The sequence below is a fragment of the Hetaerina americana genome, unplaced genomic scaffold (genome assembly GCF_022747635.1).
Source record: "Hetaerina americana unplaced genomic scaffold, ioHetAmer1.1.p SCAF_1, whole genome shotgun sequence".
In the NCBI taxonomy this organism is placed as follows: domain Eukaryota; kingdom Metazoa; phylum Arthropoda; class Insecta; order Odonata; family Calopterygidae; genus Hetaerina; species Hetaerina americana.
Genome location: NW_027286069.1, coordinates 111,378,142 through 111,398,781, shown reverse-complemented (window position 1 = coordinate 111,398,781; position 20,640 = coordinate 111,378,142). Strand labels below are relative to the sequence as shown.

Below are 20,640 nucleotides of genomic sequence, written 5' to 3'. Positions count from 1 at the left end.
AGAAGATAAAATAAAATGATATAATCTTACTAAGTCCTCACTAGTAAGGATTATTACCAACTGTGCTTTTTTTATAAAATCCATTATATCCTCCTGAAGAGCCTCTTTCACTTTAGGCGGACCCTTTTCATCCCAAAGGCAAACCAAGTGGACAGAGTAAAATAAGTCCTGCCATTCATTTTGTGTAACTGGTTCTTGCTGGAGTAACTTTAGTATTATCGGCCTCATAGACGGCCACTTATCTTCAAACATAAGCTGTCCTTTGTCCTAAATATGAAAGAGAATGTAACTTCCTTTAAGGTATACAGAACTTCAATTGAATAGATTTTCTGACAAACCTTATTCATTATCGTATCGTTAAAGCAATTACGAAATGAAAAAATATAATAAAATATGTTAACTATAACGTCTAAAATTAATTATTCTAAGTTAAAATTACCATATTAATTGAGAATAGGAATGCAGAGTTATGGAACACATTACAGACGGTCAGAAATGAAAAAATACGAGAACGGCAATTGTCAATTTTGAAACTAACATGACCAGTTTAATCAACCAGAAAATTACATTGACTTAAACTCGTATGTCAATAGAATGTCATTTGATTGCACCGGTATCTCGTACTTACCTTTAACATCGCCGCCATGACACTTCAGAATTTCCTACTGAAGTCAATGATATAATAGCATTGTCAGGGGCTTTCATGTAATTCATCGGGTCGACTTTATAAATCAATTAATTACTTTGAGTTAAGGTATGAGAAAATAGTTTGACGAATTACGTACTGACATATTTAGAATTAACGACATTTAAACAAATGAGACTTGTTTTGGTTACTTTGCACTAGGATTCGCTTTAACATGGCCGCAGGCACTGAGGATATAGTGAATGAGGAGAAGAAGAAGTCCTATGCTGGTATTCCTGAAGCAGCATTTGTGGTATTTAATATTAAATAGCCTTCTTAATTTATGTATAACAATTTATATTATTTTAATTTCGTTCCATTTCAACCTGAATATCGCAATCAAAAATGTGCCTCATGAATTCGTTTCTTTCTGCCCCTAGGACGATGTTGATACATTTATGACTCTCTCGGAAAATAACAATAATGTGGAAATAGTCCTTAAGCGCTTAGATGAGCAACACAGTAAATATAAATTTATGGAACTAAATCTGCTTGCCAAGCGAAGAAGGTAAACCTCATGTTATTCATCGACCATAATCCAAATTAACATTAAATTGCTAACGATGGATTAACATTCGAATTAATTTTTACTGTCAACTACCGGTAATTTATTTACATACTTCTTCCTCAGTAACTTTTGCTAATGTCAAATGTGTGTCGCCATTAGTTGTTCTTTTTTATGTTTGGTTCTGGCACTAAACCCTTGTTCTTCTCTCTCATTAATTGCTTTACGCAGTCACTCCAACTTATATCTGGTCTCCCTTTCCCTTTCATCTCCTTCATCATTACCCTGCGGCTCATCGTTTTCACCACTCCTCGTTATGTGTATTTCAGAGGAATGCATATGTTTGAGTGTGGTCATTCTCATGCTGTATTATTGTGTATCTACCAGCTACTATTCAAGGTTTATTTTCTAAACAGCTAGCTGCATATGGATGGAAGAATTACTTTAAATATACAACCTTGCATTTTTGTGAATTATTGATAATTCACATGTATTCATTTGACTTCAATTGGTCCAAATGCTGCTGAGCCCTTGTGTAAGAAAATTCCACGAATAGATATAATTACTCTGCAAGGTAATGAAAAGTATTAGCTATCTAATGAAATCACACCAGGTGTTCATTGTAAATGGGCTAGACCTCCATCCCCCTAATGTTAACGTTATCACTGCTACCTTGCTTACAAACTTTTAAACTATCGATGTTTGAGACATTAGCGTTTGTGAAACTTCATAACAATTCCTTTTTTACCTGCCACGTTTTGACGTTTATATTTTTATGTCATTTCAAGAGCTATAATAGTGGGAGTAACAAGGATACCTCTTGGTGGTGTACTTTTCTTTTTCTGAAAACACTTCCATTTTAACCGCTCCTGTACCTACCTATGGTCAAATTTTCAACCATGTGATCAATTTTTGGCATTTTCTTATTTTTGAGCTTTTTTGTTCAAGTTTTGTATAATTTACATTATGTGTGTAAGAAATTAGCTTATTTTCAAGGCTTGCAAATGGGAATATGACGATTGACTCAGTGAAGCTATGTGGTACTTATTAAACATTTCTCCTTTAACTTTGTATTTCTGATTTTTTATACAAGGTTGAAGTCACAAGTTCCTGATTTGGAGCATTCACAGCTGATGATAAATTTACTTAAAAAACAGCAGCAGTCCCCTAAAGATATTGAAACACAATTTCTTTTGTCAGAACAAGTATTTATGAAAGCTCTAGTGCCTCCCACTGATAAAGTATGTCTATGGCTTGGGGTGAGTATCAGCATTTTTTTAAGTGTTTTATCTGTTACATATCTCTTTACTAAGCCACATCCTATTATTTCACTATTAAAAAAATAGTACTTGCAATGGTAACACTTTGAATTCCAGGCAAATATTATGTTGGAATATACATTGGATGATGCCTCTGCCTTGCTGAAAAAAAATATAGAAACTGCTAAGAAGCACCTTGCTTACGTTGAGCATGATTTAGATTTTCTTCGGTAAGTGATGGGAAGACTTTTTATATGAGTCATGATAAAGCTCGTTGGTGAGTAATTGTTTTACTTGGCATTAAATTGTCAGTTTGATGCCTATTGCGTTGGCATTGAGTTAAATATTAGGAAAAAATCAAATGTCTCCAAAATGTTAATCCTTTATTTATTGATTCAATCAGTGAACAACAATTTTCCTTGCACAGTAGGGCTGCTAATGAATTTAAAGCAAGACATGTTTTTGCATTATCTCACGCATATAGAACCATTTCAAGTAGTCCTCCCATGCCACCATCTTGTTAGCATCATGCCCTCAAGTGCCTTTTCTGCAGTCACCCCTCTGGTGGGATAAGGAGGAAAATGGGATGAGGTGGGGGGCTATCCTGCATGGCTAGTATGTCACCCGGTGTAGTATTTCAAGTAGATAGTGGTTTGGTGGTGGAGGTGGCCTGTCTCCCAGCCAGTCCAATTGCCCAAGAACAAGGTTTAACTTCATCAACATTAATAGTGATGTCATTCTTATTTTTTAATTTGTTTATTTGAGGGAGGTTGATTGATTGAAGTGGCATTCATGAGATTCTTAAAATTTCTCCTGGGTTTGTTGTTATTGCACATATTTAAGCAGCAGAACTTCAGTATGTGCCCCCAAATTTTTAAGTGTATCATAGTTTTAATGTTGACCGATTTCTTGCAAAGCAGAATGTTATAGAAAATATGTTTTAGAGGATAGTGCGTAATAAATTATTATTTAACTGGTTAAGAAAGTGCTAAGAATTATGGATTGGTGCATGTATTTTTGGCCTATCGGTAAAACTTCAATCTCTATGTCCAAAAACCGTTTATTGGAGTGGCAAGATACTTGGGTTATGTTTTCAGTACTCAGTAGTGCCATTATAATTTGCCATCACTATTGCAAAAATGAAATTTGTAGGAGAGAACCTGTAAAATCCTTATTTTGACATGTGGACCTTATGTGAAATATACTCAGTGAGTAACATTCTTAAATAGTTACTGTTATGGAAAATGGATATCACAACTAAAACAAAGCCATGCTACCTAATATAATTTTGAAAAAATGGTTTGGTATTAATTAATTATCATTGAAGGGCATTGAGATGCTAGTTATGGTTACCCAGGAAGGTCTGGTACACAAAAAATCACACAGCTTGGTAGGAGCTGAGGGTGCCCCGAGGCTTACCTGGGAGTGAAACCTGGGCCCTCTGGGTCAGTAGTCTCAATGCTCTACCCCCTAGACTATCGCGGCCCTCGTGTATTACAATTATATAATAGTTAATGGAACAATATTCAGGTATTAAGTGCAAAAAATAAAAAAAAATTATATCAAGCATATTGTATCTTGTATCAATGTTTGATGGTCATTCATATTGAACTATCAGACTATGAATCTAGATTTTTATTTGTTTATTAGTTTGTCCAGCAGGGTTGCATACTAGACAGCCCAAGTCTCATTGCATGTCTCAAGTAATCCACTTTGTGACAATCTAGTAGCTCAGGCACCCACAGTCAGTTCATCTAAAGCATTACTGGAAGTAACTGTGTATAAGTGCTGAATACCAGTTTGAAGTGGCAACTCTGCTGCCATTTATGTTTAGCAATTGGTTTCATGAATTAAATATGTTAGTTTAAACTGTGGGAGAAGAAAATAGAATGTTGCAGGTGTATGGTGGAGAATTAATTGACAGAGTGCCACTAGTTTAGTTGTTTAAAAAAATGTTGAAAATATAGCAGATAATAACAACAATCTTTTAAACAGGCAAACAGAAGATGGTGAAGACTTCAAAACAATTGTTAGCATCACAAAGGTTCACTTTTGACTAAGTATGAATTTCCTCTAAAACAATTAAATTAATTACTAAAGGTTATGAAGTTAAACTAGGGAAAACTGTGTTAGAGATGCGGAGGGCTCTTATTACTGGTGCGTAAGAGAGAAGTGATGAAAGTGGAACCAATCAAATTGAAACCCAGGATATCAGTTAGCAGAAGGGAGAAATTCTAACAGTTTCAGGAAACAGTATAAGGCAAGATTGAATATCTGCTTGATATGAAAATAACCATCAGAAGTCAAAGCATAGAAACTAGTGGAAAGAAAGCAGCTGACATGGACACCCTTTTAGAAATTATGAAAGGAAAAAGTCAACCGTTTTCATTCTCTGTTGTGGATTGGGAAAAAAATTAGCATATGATGTGTCAGAATATCCTGTTTGTCTAGCTCAGAGGTAGGTTAAGGAAAAAGGGATTAGCTGAACGAAACCCTAGATTTTGAAAGATCTGAATCATAAAATTGTGGATTTATTGAGGATTTGTATGAGCGATGAGCAGCCTAGAGCTATGCATGGAATGAAAGATGTAGAAAGCATTGTAAAAGACAACAAAATAGGAAATAATTGATATTAGGTAATTTAAAACATATTCAAATGTTACGTGGGAGCCTGATGTTTAGGTGGGCTTTTCCAAATTTTGTTCCTTGCTACCATTGTGGTATGTTTTAGCAGTTGCTAGAGGCATGCACACTGTGTGTCAACAATAAAGAAATGTTGTATTGCTTCTTCATGCAATACAAATGGATTTAACAGACAAGGAACATGCTAAGTTTTTGCTTAGAGACATGCTAAGATACTGTGGTAAATGTCCCCAAAACTAAGTGTAATGTGTATTTTTGTAATCAAAATTTTAAGATTACAATAAAAGTGAAACTAAAAAATTGTTCCCAATTGGTTTCAACTGATAGAATGCAGATGTTAAATAGTGTATTTGACAGTTTTGTTTGAGAGTTGGCGAATAAGATGGAGAAACTTACACACCCTTGGAAAGTGAGTGCTAATTTTTTTTATTAAATTCTATTAATGGTAAATGAATATCAGTGATTATATTTTAATGCAGAAATATTTTAAAATTTGAATAAATATGCAGTACATGTATAGCTACATACTGTTTCATTTCAATGTTGCTTATCAGTTATCATGCTGCTGCATTTAAGGAGAGTAATTATTCTTAACACTTCCAGGCTTCACTTCGTGAAATTGTTTGATGTCCATGTTAAAAGAGTTTTTAATTTTCCACTGAATTTATTTATCATTATAACGCGTTTCACCAACTTGGGGCATTATGGGGTACAAATGACACACTCAGATGTTTAATATGTACCTATCAGAAAGAGAAGAGTGGGGAAGTTGAAGTTGTGTGGGGGGGGGCGGGTTCGCTGGGACTTCAAAGTCAGTGGTCATGCCTTTTTTGGTGAAAGGAAGAAGTGGTGGCGCCTTGGTGGTGACTAAGCATTAGGTCTGGTCTGCGTTTATTAGGAGGGGATAGGAGCAGACGGCCACTTAGAACCGTTGGATTTGTTTATCCTCAGGGAGACGGGTGGCTGTGTAGGGTCTGGGAATTTTTCAGAAGTGAAAATCAGTGGTTGAGGAAAGAGAAAACAAAGCGGAAGAAGGGTGTTGTTAGGGTTATGACATTTCATAGGGTCTGCTTATGGCATAGATGCAACTGAGTGCGTAGAACCATTGGTTTGTTTACCATGGTCAATTTTTTAGAAAGGGGAGGGCTCATGACTAAGTGTTATATTGACAACCGCCTTATGCCTTCGAATCTCCATTAGCTCTCGAGCATCCATTTTCAATCCTTTATGGAGGACATGTAGTATTTTTGGAACCAAATTGCTATTATGGTTGCAATTTAAGTGGTGTCTTGCGGAGAGGGATTTCGGGTTTTGCTTTTTGTGACACCTGGCGTTTCTTGGGCATTTAAGTGTGTAGTTGCCTGATTTATTAAACATATCCTGTTGGTCTTTGTCATTAGCAAAGGGTTTGGAGAGACTAAGGGGTGTGTAAAAGACCGCTTTGAGTGTAGTTGGAAGGCAATTTGAGATTTTATGGGAGATATCTCCTAGAAAAGGAATCGAACACCACTTAAATTCTTTAGAAGGGGGCAGCTGAGAGGGGGAAATGTGACTTATTGCCATTGTTATCCGCTCTTTTGGATTATTTTTCCAACTAGATTTGGGTTGTATCCATTGCTGGTGGCTATATTTGTAATTGTTCTGAGTTCTTTATTGAAATTTGTGGGGGAAAGGGGGGTATACAGGAGCCGGTGTTTCATGGAGTTGAGTCCTGCATATTTGTGCAAAAACTGGTGGGTGGAATCATTGGGAATTGTATGATCCGTGTATGTAGGTTTCCTGAAAATAGAGAACTCATATCTGTTTTCTTTTATGGTTATTGCCAAGTCTTAAGAAGTTAACTGTGCCGTTAACTTCTTTTTCCATGGAGAAGGAAATGTTTGGGTGGATCGTGTTGAGGTAATTGTGGAAGGTGTCTAACTGGCGGTTTGACCCTGTCCACAGGCAGAGAATGTCATCTACATAGCGGAACCAATACACCACTTTTTCCACGTGTTTATTGGCTGTATTGAACGGAGATTCTTCTAATAATTTAAGGAATATTTCGGCTAGGAGGGGAGAAAGCATGGAACCCATAATTAGACTGTCTGCTTAGATATATCAATTTTGGTTGGAACTGAAATAATTTTGCTGCCATATTCATGAAGGCAATTAATTCATTTGTAATATTTGGGGTAATTTTGGAGTCATTGAGTACATTTTGAGCATAAAGTAAGGCTTCCAATTTGGGGAGGTAAGTAAACAGGTTATTAATGTCAAAAGAGTCTAGTGTTGCTGTACCAGGAACGTTAATTTCTTTGAGCTTTTCGGCACAAGCTTGATTGAGTTTTTGACAGTGTATTTGGGCTTGAGCCATGAGTAGTCTTGGAACATATTATTAAATTTGTATGACTGTAGGTTTGTGGGGTGGACACTTCTGAAATCAGGGGTCAAATTGACACCGCCTGTTTATGTATTTTGGGTAGTCCATACAAACTTTGAGCAGTGGGGTTCATTTTTACTACAGACCATTTTTCCCTAGCATTAAGCAACTCATATTTAAAAACTACATTTCACTTCGCTTGGAAAAGTCACAGATGGGTCTTTAGATACATGAGTGATTGAATTGTTTTTAATGAACTTCGGGCACTTTTCCACATACTCACTTTTGTCCAGCACTATGACACTACCTCCTTGGTCTGCTTTCTGGATGATGAGGTCTTCCTTCATAATGGTGTTCCTTAGCTGTCGGATGGTGAACATGGGTGGTGGCTAACATACAGGCTTCCCACCATGAGGGCCTGGGTTCGAATCCCAGAGGCGGCAGATATTTTTCAGTGGTACCTTGATCCTTTCTTGAGGTGCATTGTGGAGGGCACTTTGAGTGAGTGCGCCGTTTTTTTGGATGGGATGTTAAACTGCAAACCCCTTGGCACCTTTTGACTAGAGTAGTCTAATGCCGATGCCAGGTTTCTCTCCACCCTTCCTTTCCCATCCAATCCTAATGGTGCAAATGACCTTAGCTGAGGGTCCCCTCCCCTAAAACTACTACTTACGGTGGATGTGTGCTACTGGGAGCATGGGAAGTTACTGGCACTGGTTTGTCCATCAAAGTCATGATGATTTCTGGGATTTGTTATTTAATGGCCAGAGATTCGTGCCGCAGGGCAACCTCACAATCGGCGGCTTAATTTTTAATTTTGGATTCAAGAGACTGTTGGGGCAGGGGGGGCAAACTTAAAACCTTTCTTTAAGATACTCATCTCCTCTTTAGTGAACATATGGTGACTTAGGTTGACAACTCTTGTGGCTGGAGTAAAGTTTGATGCTGTTCGAGAACTGTTTTGCAATGTAACCAAGGGGTATTTTGGTGGTGCATTCAATTAAACAATACTTATTTTTTTTGCTCTTGAGATTAAATTTTCGAGAGGAGATTTTATTCACTAGTCCTTTTATGTCATTCATAAAAGTTGTCCACTCTGCCAGATGTAGCTTGAAGTGCAGGCAATATGTAATGGTAATCCCTGAAGTATCAGACCCAACAAAGAAAACACTAAAATTCTGGAAAATAATGTACTTGTTTTTCGACATAATCTCCTTTTAGCTCTAAACACTTTTCCCAGCAATGTCCAATAAGTTTGATACCCCTTTTATAATAAGAACTGTCTTGCTCCTCATAATAGCTATTAACTGCCAACATCACTTCTTCACGGTTGGAAAATCTTTGACCACTGAGCCATTTTTTCAAGTTTGCGAACAGAAAATATTATGGTGGGGGCTAAATCTGGCAAATAGGATGCCTGAGGTAGCATTTCAAACTTTAATTCATGAATTTTGGCCATTGCAATAGCAGATTTGTGAGCTAATGCACTGTCTTGATGAAAAAACACTCTTCTTAGCCAAATGCAGCTGCTTTTCCACTCAAACATATAGTTAAGTTTGCTTGATACTCGCCATTGAAAGGTTTTCCTTTTTAAGATAGTCAATGAAAAGTATCCCTCGCGCATTCCAAGAAACCCATGCCATGACCTTGCGTGCGGATGAAATGGCCTTCTTTGGAGACGGTTCTCCCCTTTGAATCAATTCTTTGGATTGTTCTATTGTCTGGGGTGTGAAGTAATGGACCCATGTTTCATCCATGGATATGAAACAGTGCAAAAATTCTGCTTTGTTGCTGTGAGACTTTGCTATACACTCAATTGAAACATCTTCACGACACTGGTTTTGCTTGAGTGTGAGTAAACGCGGCACCCATCCTTCACACAGCCTTTTATGTCCACACTTTTAGTTAATATGCAATGTACCGCTCTTTGTAAAATGCCTGCTATGTCTGCTAGCTCGCGCTCTTTCAGTTGACGATCATCCAGTATCACTTCGTGGATTATCTTCACCATTTCTGGAGTCTTCGCCTTATTTGGTCGACCAATGCAATGCTCATCTTGACAGCTCGTATGGCCTCATTTTAACTCTGCTACCCAAAATTTTACTGTTGTAAATGAAGGAGCAGACTCACCCAGAGTAGAATCCAGTTCAGTTTTTATATTGGTTGGGCTGAGGCCTTTCAAGTAAAATTATTGTATCTCATAACGATGACCAATTTTCTCCATTGTCACAAATTCGCTGAAAGCCTTCACTATTGATGGCTGCCAAACAAATACTAAACAACGTAGCATCTTCTAACTTGAGGCATATGCTTTATAGTTTGCATACTTTCTAATACAGTGATATTTTTCAAACAACTACCGCCATCTGCAGGTCAGGTACTTATGGATATATGTACATAGAAGAGCAGTATGGTAATGAGCTTAGGCCAGTAAAGTTGCTGGTAGACATAGAAAGAGAATTTATTTACTTGGGCCTTCCCATGTAAATAATGTAAGAATCTCTTCTGGCCTACCACAGTTTCAGCTCTTCCCTTAACCACTTGATTTTTGCCTTGTATATTGCTCCCTTGGCCGTTATGGACGAAGACATGGCAGTGATCTGTTGGGAATATTTCCTTCTGGCAGCACTTACTGTTGAAGAGAATATTCAACAATGCACTGCCGTATTAGATGGAAAGTTTTAAGTAGAGTTTGATGTCCATATCATGAATATGGACATAGAATGAGTCTGGCTGGAGCAAGATATTGAGTTATTTGAGATATGAGTTGAGGAAAGTCTTGAGTTATTTTTATCTATATTGTTTAATGGAATCATTTTTTTATTGTATAGCCAGCATCAGGTCCCTCTTTTTCTCCGAGTACTTTCTTCCTCCCTTCATCCCGTCCAACATCTCTATCCTGTTCCTTCCCTTTCCTCGTTTGCCTAACATTCTCCCCTCTATTAGTCTTCAACATTCCACTGCCAGTTAATACCCCCTCATCCATTTTTCCTGCCTCCATAGGATTTCTCCCAACAAACCCCTCTCTTTGCCCACCATACCAAGTACTTCCTCATTTGTTTTCTTCTCTGTCCATTTCACCTTCTCCATTCTTCTCCACAGCCACATTTCAAAAGCCTCCAATCTACGTCTATCCTCCTGCATTAATGACCACGTTTTCCGTGCCGTCCATATCAAAGTTTTTATGAGTCTTTTCTTAATATCCTTACTTATCGTCCCTGTCATTAAATCCCTCGTCCTCGTGAAAGCCTCTTTATGTAGTGCAATTCTTCTCCTTACGTCCCTTCTACTTTGACAGTGTTGGTCCGAAACAGTTCCAAGAGATGTATACTGTTCTACCTGCTCAGTTTTTGCCCACCTATTTTAATGTTTAGCTTAGCCTTTTTCTTTCTAGAAAATTGCATAACGTTTGTTTTATTAATATTGATTCTCATCCCATATCTGTCGCACTGAATTTCATGGTAATAATTGTGAAATGGAGAAACATTTGGTAAGTCCTAGTTAAATTTTGAAAGCAAATATGTTTGTTATGTTGGTTGTAGGGTAGCTAGAAAGAACTAATTGAACGACACTCGAGTGTGAGGTTTAATAATGTCTTCCACTCCTGATAAATATATTACGTATTAGTATTCCTAAATTCAAAGATGGTATATTCAGAACTGGAAATCAAGGCTTCCTACTAGATCATTTGATTTCCAAAACATTGATAACCGTTATATTAGTTACACTTAAGATTGTACCAATTTACACCATGCAGTCTTTTAAGTGTTTAGTTAACTCTCTGAAAAAAGCTTTCAATTTTGTTAATGACTCAATCTGAATAAGTATTATTCATTGTGCATGCTGGATAAGTTAAATGGTTATCATTGCATTTATTTGGAGTAAGGCAAATGTAAATTGAGGATTTTTTTGTAATTTTAGCCTGAAAATTGTTTATTTAGCTTGTTGTATTATACTTAGTGTTCAGATTGATAATCTTAATTCCACGTAATATCCCGGTTTGGCAACTGCCATTATTTGAAGTGCCTCCTTCAGCTGTTGTTAAAATCGAACTCAAATAATTTGTCGCAAGCAATGCTCTGTTGTGTGCCCACAAAATGGGACTTCATGTAATCTGTCCATGCTTGGATTATCAAACGGCAATGTTGATTAAGTGTCAGATTCTCTTCTTATCTGGTGGTAAAAAGATTTTTGATGGGAGCACTTGCATTGACTGAATTATCCTCATAGACTATTTTTTTTCCAGTGATCAACTAACCACAACAGAAGTAAATATGGCTAGAGTCTACAACTGGGATGTTAAAAGGAGACAGGCTGCCAAATCCTCATGAGCATGAATTTATTTTTGCATTTGCACAACTTCAATTAACCTAATGAAATATACCTACTTGAAATTTTAGCCTTTTTTATAAGTCAGCAGTCTTTGTTTTTTTTTTTAATTACCTCATAATAGTGCCTCACTTTAAGTTATTTCTTTTGAAGGTACAGGCAATAATGTCACTCTAATAAGCATTTGTTCAATGTTTAATATTTAAATATGAACTAACAATTTTTACAGTTGTTCATGGCAACAATGTTTTAATGAAAAAATAAACATTTGACAATGAATATTCAATGCTGTTAAGTTATTGTTATACCTGAAACTTATATTTAACATTCATGGTGCACCAATATGAGATATGTTCAGGTAGGCTAGGCAAGCCTTCAGTCACATTTTTTCCTCGGTCATTATCAAGTAGTACCTGTAACAGCAACCATATCGGGAAAGTTAAATAATAATTTATGCACTCTAGATTTTAACAGCAGTACCTTATTCATTGGACAATTCTTCCTTCTCGGTGCCCTTCTCGAGTTCCGGCTGAAAATCAGGGTGAGTCCTTTCCAGATCAAAATCACCAAGTCTTCTCTTCAGCTCTTCATTCTCACTCTCAAGCAACTTCAAGCGAGCTTTGTACTCTTCTAATTCAGTCTTGATTGACTCAACCTCAACGACCTCTGGTCTGTCATTCCCCAAGTGCTTCTTGACATATCTACTTGCTGTTAAGGAAAATGTTCAATACCCAACAAAATTAATAACAGCGCAACAGATCTAGGTTCAAACTCGATAGAGCAATCCACATTGCTGAAAAGTAAAGGGAGACTGGTTGTGTGTGCATTTAAGAAGGATATTTTTCCAAAGAGAAATTCAGAGTAATCAGACATTTCATGTTTCCAGAAAAAAATAATTTCTCATGGTATTGTGATACCCTTACCTATCCCCAATATAACTGACCAACACCGCTAAACTTCAGTATTTCAGGCATTTACCCTGTAGCATGGACATCCATAGTGAATTATTTTAACTTAATGAATGAAATTAAATGAAAAAACTTTTTAAACATTCCATAATGAATAGAAATTTTTCAAATTTGATGGCTCAGCTAAATAACAATCCCTCTTGGGAATTACACAACTATAAATTCTGGCTCATGACAGCATTGTAAAGGAAGTCACCATGACACTTCTCAAGGACTTCATAGTTTTCTAAGGATTTACTGTTAATAACAAAAGTTGCACTAGCAGATTGTATATCACATTAAAACCCAGTAGTTTAAAACAATTATTATATTACTCATTCAAATTAACAAAATACATATTAAGATTTTAGGCATTCCTAAAGAGCATTTAAGAATTTTTCTTGGGTGTCGCACTGGGAAACCCTGAAAATAAATGTCCATGAATAAAGTAATTTTTCTTTCTACTAACTATTTTTGCAGTAAAAAGCATTTATGCTTAAGATTTTTTTCAAGGATAGCAAGCCATTCAGAATTAGGCATTTATATAATAGACCTATCTTCCTGATGCAGCACAAGGCTTCTCAATTTCTGGGTGTTTGGGAAAGTTGCCACGAAATTCCAATGATCAGGGTGCTCAGCTCATTTGGGCAGACTAAGGGTGGCTAACAAGGAGGAGAAGAGAACCCTTTCCCAAGTTAAGCAGGAGCCAGCCAAACACTCCCCCAAGAGCTCCCGCACGACCCAAATATGGGCCGTAAAGCCATCAAAGCAGGCAGCCTGGTTCTCAGGCACTTGGTGCCAGCTTCTCTGCCATAAGGTATGTTTTTGACTGAAAGAAAAAGTCTGGGAACAGTTCCGTGCATTATCCTTTCCTTTGAAGAAATATGATATAAAAACCTTTAAAAATGGAAGTTCCATGTCTCTTTCCAACATTGCAAGGATTTCTAGCCCAGATTAAGCCGTTTATTTCACTACTTGGCCTTAGATTTTTTCCTAGCTTCTTCCTCTCCACCACTCACTACTATTGCACATAGTTCGGTTTTTAATTCACGATTGTAGTAGTATTTAGGGGGAGGCAACTGACAGCTTTGGGCCACAGGGGATGGACGGGAAAGGATGAAGGGTGGAGAGAAACCAGGCGTCAGCATTAGCCTGCTCTTAATGAAAGGCACCAAGAGGTCCGCAGCTTAATATCCCATCCAACAGATGGCATACTCCTCTTGAGTGCCCTAGACAAAGCACCTTAAGTAGGGATCAAGATACCATTAAAAAATATTGAACACTGCCAGGATTTGAACCCGGGTCCTCTGGGTGGGAAGCCACTATGATAGCCACCGCACCATCTCGATCCCCCTTAATTCATTATCCATTGTCAAATAAGCATTTCTATTACTGTGCTCAATCAATAACAAGAGTTTGCACCTTTAAATGGTAAAATAGGGATATAATGAGCAACAAAAACAATTTCACGCAGAGTTAAAATTTCAAATCACAACCCATGAATCACCTGTACATATTTTTAGAATGTAACCATCTGGTGAAGATAGTTATCATATACCTGCATATAAATTGTTCAAACCAGTAGTAAACAGGTTGGGATAGAGAAGCAAAAGGCAAATTCTTTCACAACTCTTGTAGCTCAACAACTTGGCCCTCATCCTCCTCAAACCCCAGGCGGGGGGATGACTAAGATGGCAAAATTCTATGAACCACTGGTGCCTTTTTCAGTTGTGAGAGGATTATGAACTGCGATTTGAGCTTAGGTGCAAAAATTCTCTCATTTTCCACAGTTTCTCCACCCCCAAAGTCAATGTTATGATCCCACCCATTTTTATTCTCCCCATGTGCCCTTCTTGTGCGTCACACATTACACTTAAGCAGCTTGCTACCTGAAAATCTAAGTAATTTTTATTCTCCAAAAAATTATGAAAATTCCATTTTTGTTGACAATTTTGTCACTCAAATTAAAACATAATTCACAAATAAAACAGTATTTGGAGTTCAACACACAAAAAAGCTGCACATTTGTACAGCTTTCTTAAATGGAATAGTTAAGAAATGAGACTCATTAAGTTTTTTCATTCAGCATAAATTTCCACACAGCCCTGGTTATGAATCAATAGTTGTTTCTTTTCTATTTCTGGATACTGATTGGGGGTACAGCTAAAGCTCTACAAAAGCATAGATGATGAAAATTGCAAGTACATCATAAAATTTTCATTTAGGACGAAGGGGCAAATAAAATTTGGAGTGGGGTTATTAATCCTCAAAGGAAATGAAAAGATAAAATCAATTTTCCACGACTCCATAAGAGCATATGCAGAAGTACTTTAGATGTGCAGCTACAATACTTGCAGTAAACTTCCATGTCATTGTTTTAATCACCCCCTGGTGGTGACAAATGTCTTCAACAACACAAATTAGGGAATGTAAAACAAGTATCACTTCCAGTTACCTCGTGTCCACCAACATTGCTTTAGGACAGGCAGGCCAACAAATATTCTATCATCCAGTATCATGATAATATAATTCCAAGGATTAAACCACAAGCACAACTTTTTCACACATCTTTTGATTATATAAATGATTGACTGTTGACAATACTATTCTTGAGAGCCAGATTGATTGACTGATAATTTCCACTAATCGACTTGGTGAGTGAAGTATTGCAATTTGAAATTACCCCCAAAGCACATCTGGTGGATCAGAATTGGTTAGCTCCAGCCTATTGAAAATCAATTTTGGTGTTCCACAGGGCTGCAACCTTGGTCCCCTACTGTTTGTCTTGTTTAGTACTAATATTCCTGTACTTTTCACTATGAGGGCACCAGTATTGCATGCTGATTATTCCTCCAGCTAATTAAATACTAAAATTTATGATTCATATTACCATATCAATACAATGAGAGGAATGTGGTAAAGTTCCAATGATATTAAGCAATTATAAAACTTCCTGTATTCATTTTCATATCAGGGGGTACATTTTTTAGACAATTTAACTGTAAATGTCTTCCTCGGAATCAAAATCAAGAAAATTTCTTAGACTTCTTATTCATGGAATGGTCCATTGATTTAACAGAATCAGCTAAGTAACTGTCTATTGATATTTTCATGATACAAAGATAAACCTTCCCTCTTTAGGCGAAATTGATCAAAAATTCCAAAGGAACGGCGGGAGCTGCCACAACAGTAACTTTTAATGGAGTCATCCATTAATGCAAATTTCAATGCAACAATTTCAGAGTGTAAAAATCATTTGCCTTGACCGAGATTCAAACCCAGATCCCTCAAATGTCCAGACTAAGCACTAGACCGGACATTAAGGGATCCCAGTCAAGGCAAATGATTTTTACACTCCGAAATTGTTGCATTGCTCAAAAATTTGACCCTTTTTGTTCACAATGGTACACTCATTGCACTAGCATGCTACAAGTGTGCCCTCACCTTGCATAAAGGATAATGTTTTGGGAAAATTCATCCATCATGAGAAGTCATCTTCAACTTCCTGCAAATGGTTTTTCACAATAACAATTTCATTCCTAATTATCACAACCATATGAAAAATTAGTCCAAGTACTGAGGAATAACGAGAATCCAAACCCTTACAGTTCAGACACTTAGGCCTCCTAAAATATAATGTATACGTCAGGGTATTTACTAAGCACTAATCAGAGAAAGACCAAGCCTAAGCCTTTCATATTGGACTATAAACTAATAAAAAGGACAACTACGAGCATCCAAGCGTGAGATGGAGGAAAACTCACTGATGGCGGAATTGAACCACAGGTCATTAGTTAATATAAACATTAACAACCATAAACACAGTAATCAACCCGAGAGTCAGTTTGGTAGGTAATGGTAGAGTTCAGCCAGTACTACACCCAAGAGCATGTGAAACACCCCAGGGAAAGGGAACCAGTTCCTTTCCCAGATACATAGATCCATTTTAAAAGTATCAAATGGCAGTCTTCAGAATCTAAACAGCTGCACAGCACTTTCTCTGACTGACTTGAAATTTTCTCCAGCCATCATGACTGTGCCCACAGGCCTAATAAACTGTGAATGCCTCTCTTCATGTCCCTGCTTACAAAATCATAAACCCCATACCCCTTTTGCCCAACTGTCATTTCTCTGGTAAATTATAACATGCTGTGGATTAAGTGCAACATGAAAACCTAAGCCTTTCTGCCCTTAGATTTGATAATAAATTAATGTAAGCTCTTTCAATAATAATCTTTTATGGGGCGAGATCAAGACTATATATTCCCTTCTTCCACCTAACCCCTAAAATTAATAAAAATTAAACTATTCCTTAGGCCATATATGCCACATATGAAAAGAAATGGACTGAAATTCAAATACACTTATTACATTTAAGCAGACCCAAAGTAGTTTGTGAGGGTGTCCATCCAAACATCAAGGACAAACTCCATGAGGAAAACACCAAACCACACAAATGTACATTAAGTACTGGCTGCAGCCTATAGCAGTATCAAATGAAAATGATATGAAATCATGAGAGGTGAGATTGGAATGGGCATTCTCCGGTCACCTGATGAATAAAATATTAATATTGTAAAAGTTGCCAGTGGCAGACCCTAATTTGTGGGAATGCATATTATACAAGGAATAAATGGCAATACGCACAGTGATTCCATGTGAGGAATAACTTTCAATGCATCACCTACAGGTACAAACTATGGAGCACTTTATCGCTGAAAGCTATTGCACACTGTATTACAGTGAAAAATTATTATTTTGAGCAGTTAAAGTAAATTATCATGACACACTTAAAAACAATCTGGAACAGTGAAGGGGATGTGATCATTCCAGCATGCAACATATTAAAACAAGTTCTGGGAATTTCCACTTTAAGAAGATGTTCGAATATTAACACCTGAAAATAAGGAAAACAAAAATATGGCCACCAACAGACAACACACACATTGCAGAATAGTTTTGTAACCAAGGAAACAGGATCATTAAAATGGAAGATTGCCAAAGAGGAATTAATTTCACACTAAACTGAAAACAGCACTTAGGCATTTACATCAGACGTTCATCAATGATGTAAAAATAGAAACAATTACAAACACCAAAGCCCTAGATGGAAAAAACCCACTTAGGTGGGAATCGAACCCGCAACCTCAGGGTTTGCAGGAGAGGATGCAACCCTGCCCCTAACGAGGCCAGTGAAATTATAAAAAACTAATCACAGATGGCAATGTAAGCTTGCAAGAAAGGAAGCCCTTCATAGGAAAATATCTGGAGCATACTGGATTAGGTAGAGAAGCCAAGGCAATTACTGCACCCCCAAAAAGGACTTGAAGAATTATAAGAATGGAGCTATTCAGAAAAATAATGAAGACGAAATGGGAGTGACGGAATAATTAATGAATAGATTTTATGAAGGGTAGATACAGGAAGTAGCCTAATGAGAATTCTTTAAACAAGAGGGCCACATCCCGAGATAGGATAGCCCAATGAAGATGGCTGTCAAGCACGAAATGATCAGGAAGGGCCACAGAAGAAGACTATGAATGATATGTCTGGAACTAAGGTCAATAATATAGGTCAACAGAAGAATCGTTGTAGTTGACAGCTACACTAAACCACATCAAAGCTATTTTATCTCTGTGGATGTGATTAGGTTCCGGGAGTAGCCCATGTTCACTAAGAATGTGCATACTGAAGCAGTTGGTATAGCAACCAAATATGATAACATCAACCAGAAACTATTTTATGCATGAATAGAGATGGTGCAGTTTAAAAGTAAAAGGTGGAGGGCAATGGGAATTAAAAACTTAGACGACATCAACTTAATAACAAACCGTGCCGGATTGTTCTACCTCTGACATGAGAACAAGTAGTATAGAATCAGTAAGTTGAAAGAAGATCAATTTATTAGTAAATGGTTGGGATTGCAAAATGTTATAATAAGAATGGCATGTAACTAGATAATACATTTACGGACCAGAGATAGTACGCACTAGATGTCCAGATATGGTACTGAAATGGCATGTTTGATGAAATAAATTGTTCTGGCAATTGTTAATTAATGCATTTCAGTTTATTCATTGGTGATTTAAAGGATTTTATCCCCTTAGCCTACCTCCAATCAAGCTTTTTCCTAGTGCTGCCCTTATAGATCTTGATTTAAGGCCTGTGTTGGAGAGATACTATTCAGGGGACCACACACAAGGCTGGTTAGTCTGGCGTGGATGCATTCATTCTGAAATCTACCGCCCAGATTTCTTTTGATTGACGAAATAACTCAACAATTAACAGTGTAACACATCTAAGTGCTGTGTATATTTGAAACATTCCAATTCAATGGGAAAACCCGCTAACGGGTTAAGATACAAAATGACGCCCAAATAAAGCCAGTTCACATCAAAAGAAAGCAATTACTGCTCTCCGAAACTTACAATCAAAATCGGTGACATATTAAAAAGGATACTCCAACGCATCTTTGGGTCTATCAGCTTCTTCGTACAGCCCAACCAACACTTTCGTAAAAGCATCCATCACTCCTGATAGTTCAAGGTAGCGTCGAAATTCTTCACGCTTTGCGTCTAGGTACCCGAGCTGCAGTCAACACCAAACATCCGTTTACATAGACGATAAATGAGTCAGATTAGTTATCGTTAAAGTTTAGAAAGTTCGATATGGTAGTGCAGTTTTTCATCCAACCAATGACAAGAAGAATTGGACTAAGCTGAAGTCTGCATCGTGTGGTAAAATTACACCAACACAGGTCGTATCATCATTCGTCCAAGATATTCAGCGAAAGAAACTTTGAAAAATGAAAACAGTTACAAATATTTGGTGATTTATGTAAAAATCTCGGAATCGTCAGAGCAAAATATTTTAACCTAGCCACCATACAACAAATTACCGGCGATGTTCGGAGTGTAACAACTTCTTACTGAAAGTATGACTGGTGACCTGGAGAAGCGTTTCTCAATCAACAGTATTAAATTTAAATATAAAATTCAAAATAAATAACAATCCTTACCCGATTGTTCGACATTTCGAGCAAATTCTTTGATGATCACCAGAAAAATTCAAATCCTTCACCTTAGACGAGTGGAAGTCAGAACCATTTCCACGAGATGGCAGCGTCAAAGCCATACGATGGTAGACGATATGAGTTGACTTGGCAACAAAGCTCAAATGTTGTGCAATGCAATGGAAATAATATCTTTTATAAGTTATTGTAATTTCTTTTAATTCCCGAAAAATCCGGATTTTGAAGATATTAGGAACTTCAAGGATTGCTACTAGAGTAAATTTACAACATAATACAATAGGACATTATTAATTATTGGATACAGAAAATATTGAATTGAGGAATAACATTACAAAACTGAGGGAGCCTTGTGGATATTGCCACACCTTGGGAGGATTACATTAGAACTTGAGACCCATATGTTTCACGCCACAAGCAGTTCTCCTGGTTCGAATAAAAGGAATGTCATCTTATTCCCTACTATTTTATTAGCATTAAAGGGACGTGGTCAGAAATACAGCATATCATCATAGTTTTAATGATATGAAGTATTTGTAAACGAAAGGATGTGTTAGGGTATTCCTCGTAACTCTCGTGAATCCAGAATTAGTTACGTAGATTATGAATGAGATTGCATCCATGAACTGTGCTAGCCTCAGAATGATCTTGGCGGTTACTATTAAATTGGAACATTGATCATTTTGGTTAATGTCCCCCAGCCGAGAGTTGAATTTATTCGCGCAGAAAAACCGTCCTTGCTCGCCAAACTCCCAATCCCAACTCAAATCGATAAATACGGCTCGTTATCTAACAGTTAATATAAGACTTCTTAATACCATTACTTTATCATCAAGTTGTTTGAAAAAAAATTAATCCTCCGGGGGACATTCATCTGATT

At 37.1% G+C, this 20,640-nt stretch overlaps 3 protein-coding genes across 3 annotated transcripts in view; 1 reads left to right on the top strand and 2 right to left on the bottom strand.

Moving 5' to 3' along the window:
* The window catches only part of Cul5 (cullin 5), a 66,589-nt gene extending 65,943 nt beyond the window's left edge, over positions 1-646 (bottom strand). The window contains exons 1-2 of the mRNA XM_071594572.1: positions 629-646; positions 58-267 (exon numbers count right to left, since the gene is read on the bottom strand). Coding sequence (XP_071450673.1) covers positions 58-267; positions 629-646 — 228 coding nt within the window. The remainder of the gene's footprint in view (positions 1-57; positions 268-628) is intronic.
* Positions 647-669: 23 nt separating this feature from the next.
* Positions 670-12,064, top strand: mgr (prefoldin subunit mgr). Its single transcript, XM_071594580.1, has 6 exons — positions 670-754; positions 848-938; positions 1,066-1,193; positions 2,284-2,449; positions 2,567-2,679; positions 11,701-12,064. The coding sequence occupies exons 2-6, from the start codon at positions 861-863 to the stop codon at positions 11,783-11,785; spliced, it is 570 nt and encodes a 189-aa protein (XP_071450681.1). The 5' UTR covers positions 670-754; positions 848-860; the 3' UTR covers positions 11,786-12,064.
* LOC139695800 (c-Myc-binding protein homolog) lies at positions 11,961-19,955 on the bottom strand. The gene is made up of 4 exons (XM_071594589.1): positions 19,749-19,955; positions 19,191-19,318; positions 12,264-12,484; positions 11,961-12,196 (listed from the first exon to the last, which is right to left on the bottom strand). Exons 1-3 carry the CDS (start codon positions 19,761-19,763, stop codon positions 12,265-12,267), a joined length of 363 nt encoding a protein of 120 aa, XP_071450690.1. The 5' UTR covers positions 19,764-19,955; the 3' UTR covers positions 11,961-12,196; position 12,264.
* Between the last annotated feature and the right edge of the window lie 685 nt (positions 19,956-20,640).

Bases quoted from the DNA above. Each gene is read 5' to 3' on its own strand.
- mgr (XM_071594580.1), top strand. From the start codon at position 861: ATGGCCGCAGGCACTGAGGATATAGTGAATGAGGAGAAGAAGAAGTCC. The intron at 1,194-2,283 runs GTAAACCTCATG...TTTTTATACAAG, and splicing joins CTGCTTGCCAAGCGAAGAAG to GTTGAAGTCACAAGTTCCTG. The intron at 2,680-11,700 runs GTAAGTGATGGG...TTTTTTTTCCAG, and splicing joins CATGATTTAGATTTTCTTCG to TGATCAACTAACCACAACAG.
- LOC139695800 (XM_071594589.1), bottom strand. The intron at 12,485-19,190 runs GTATCCTTTTTA...AACAGCAAGTAG, and splicing joins AGACCCAAAGATGCGTTGGA to ATATGTCAAGAAGCACTTGG.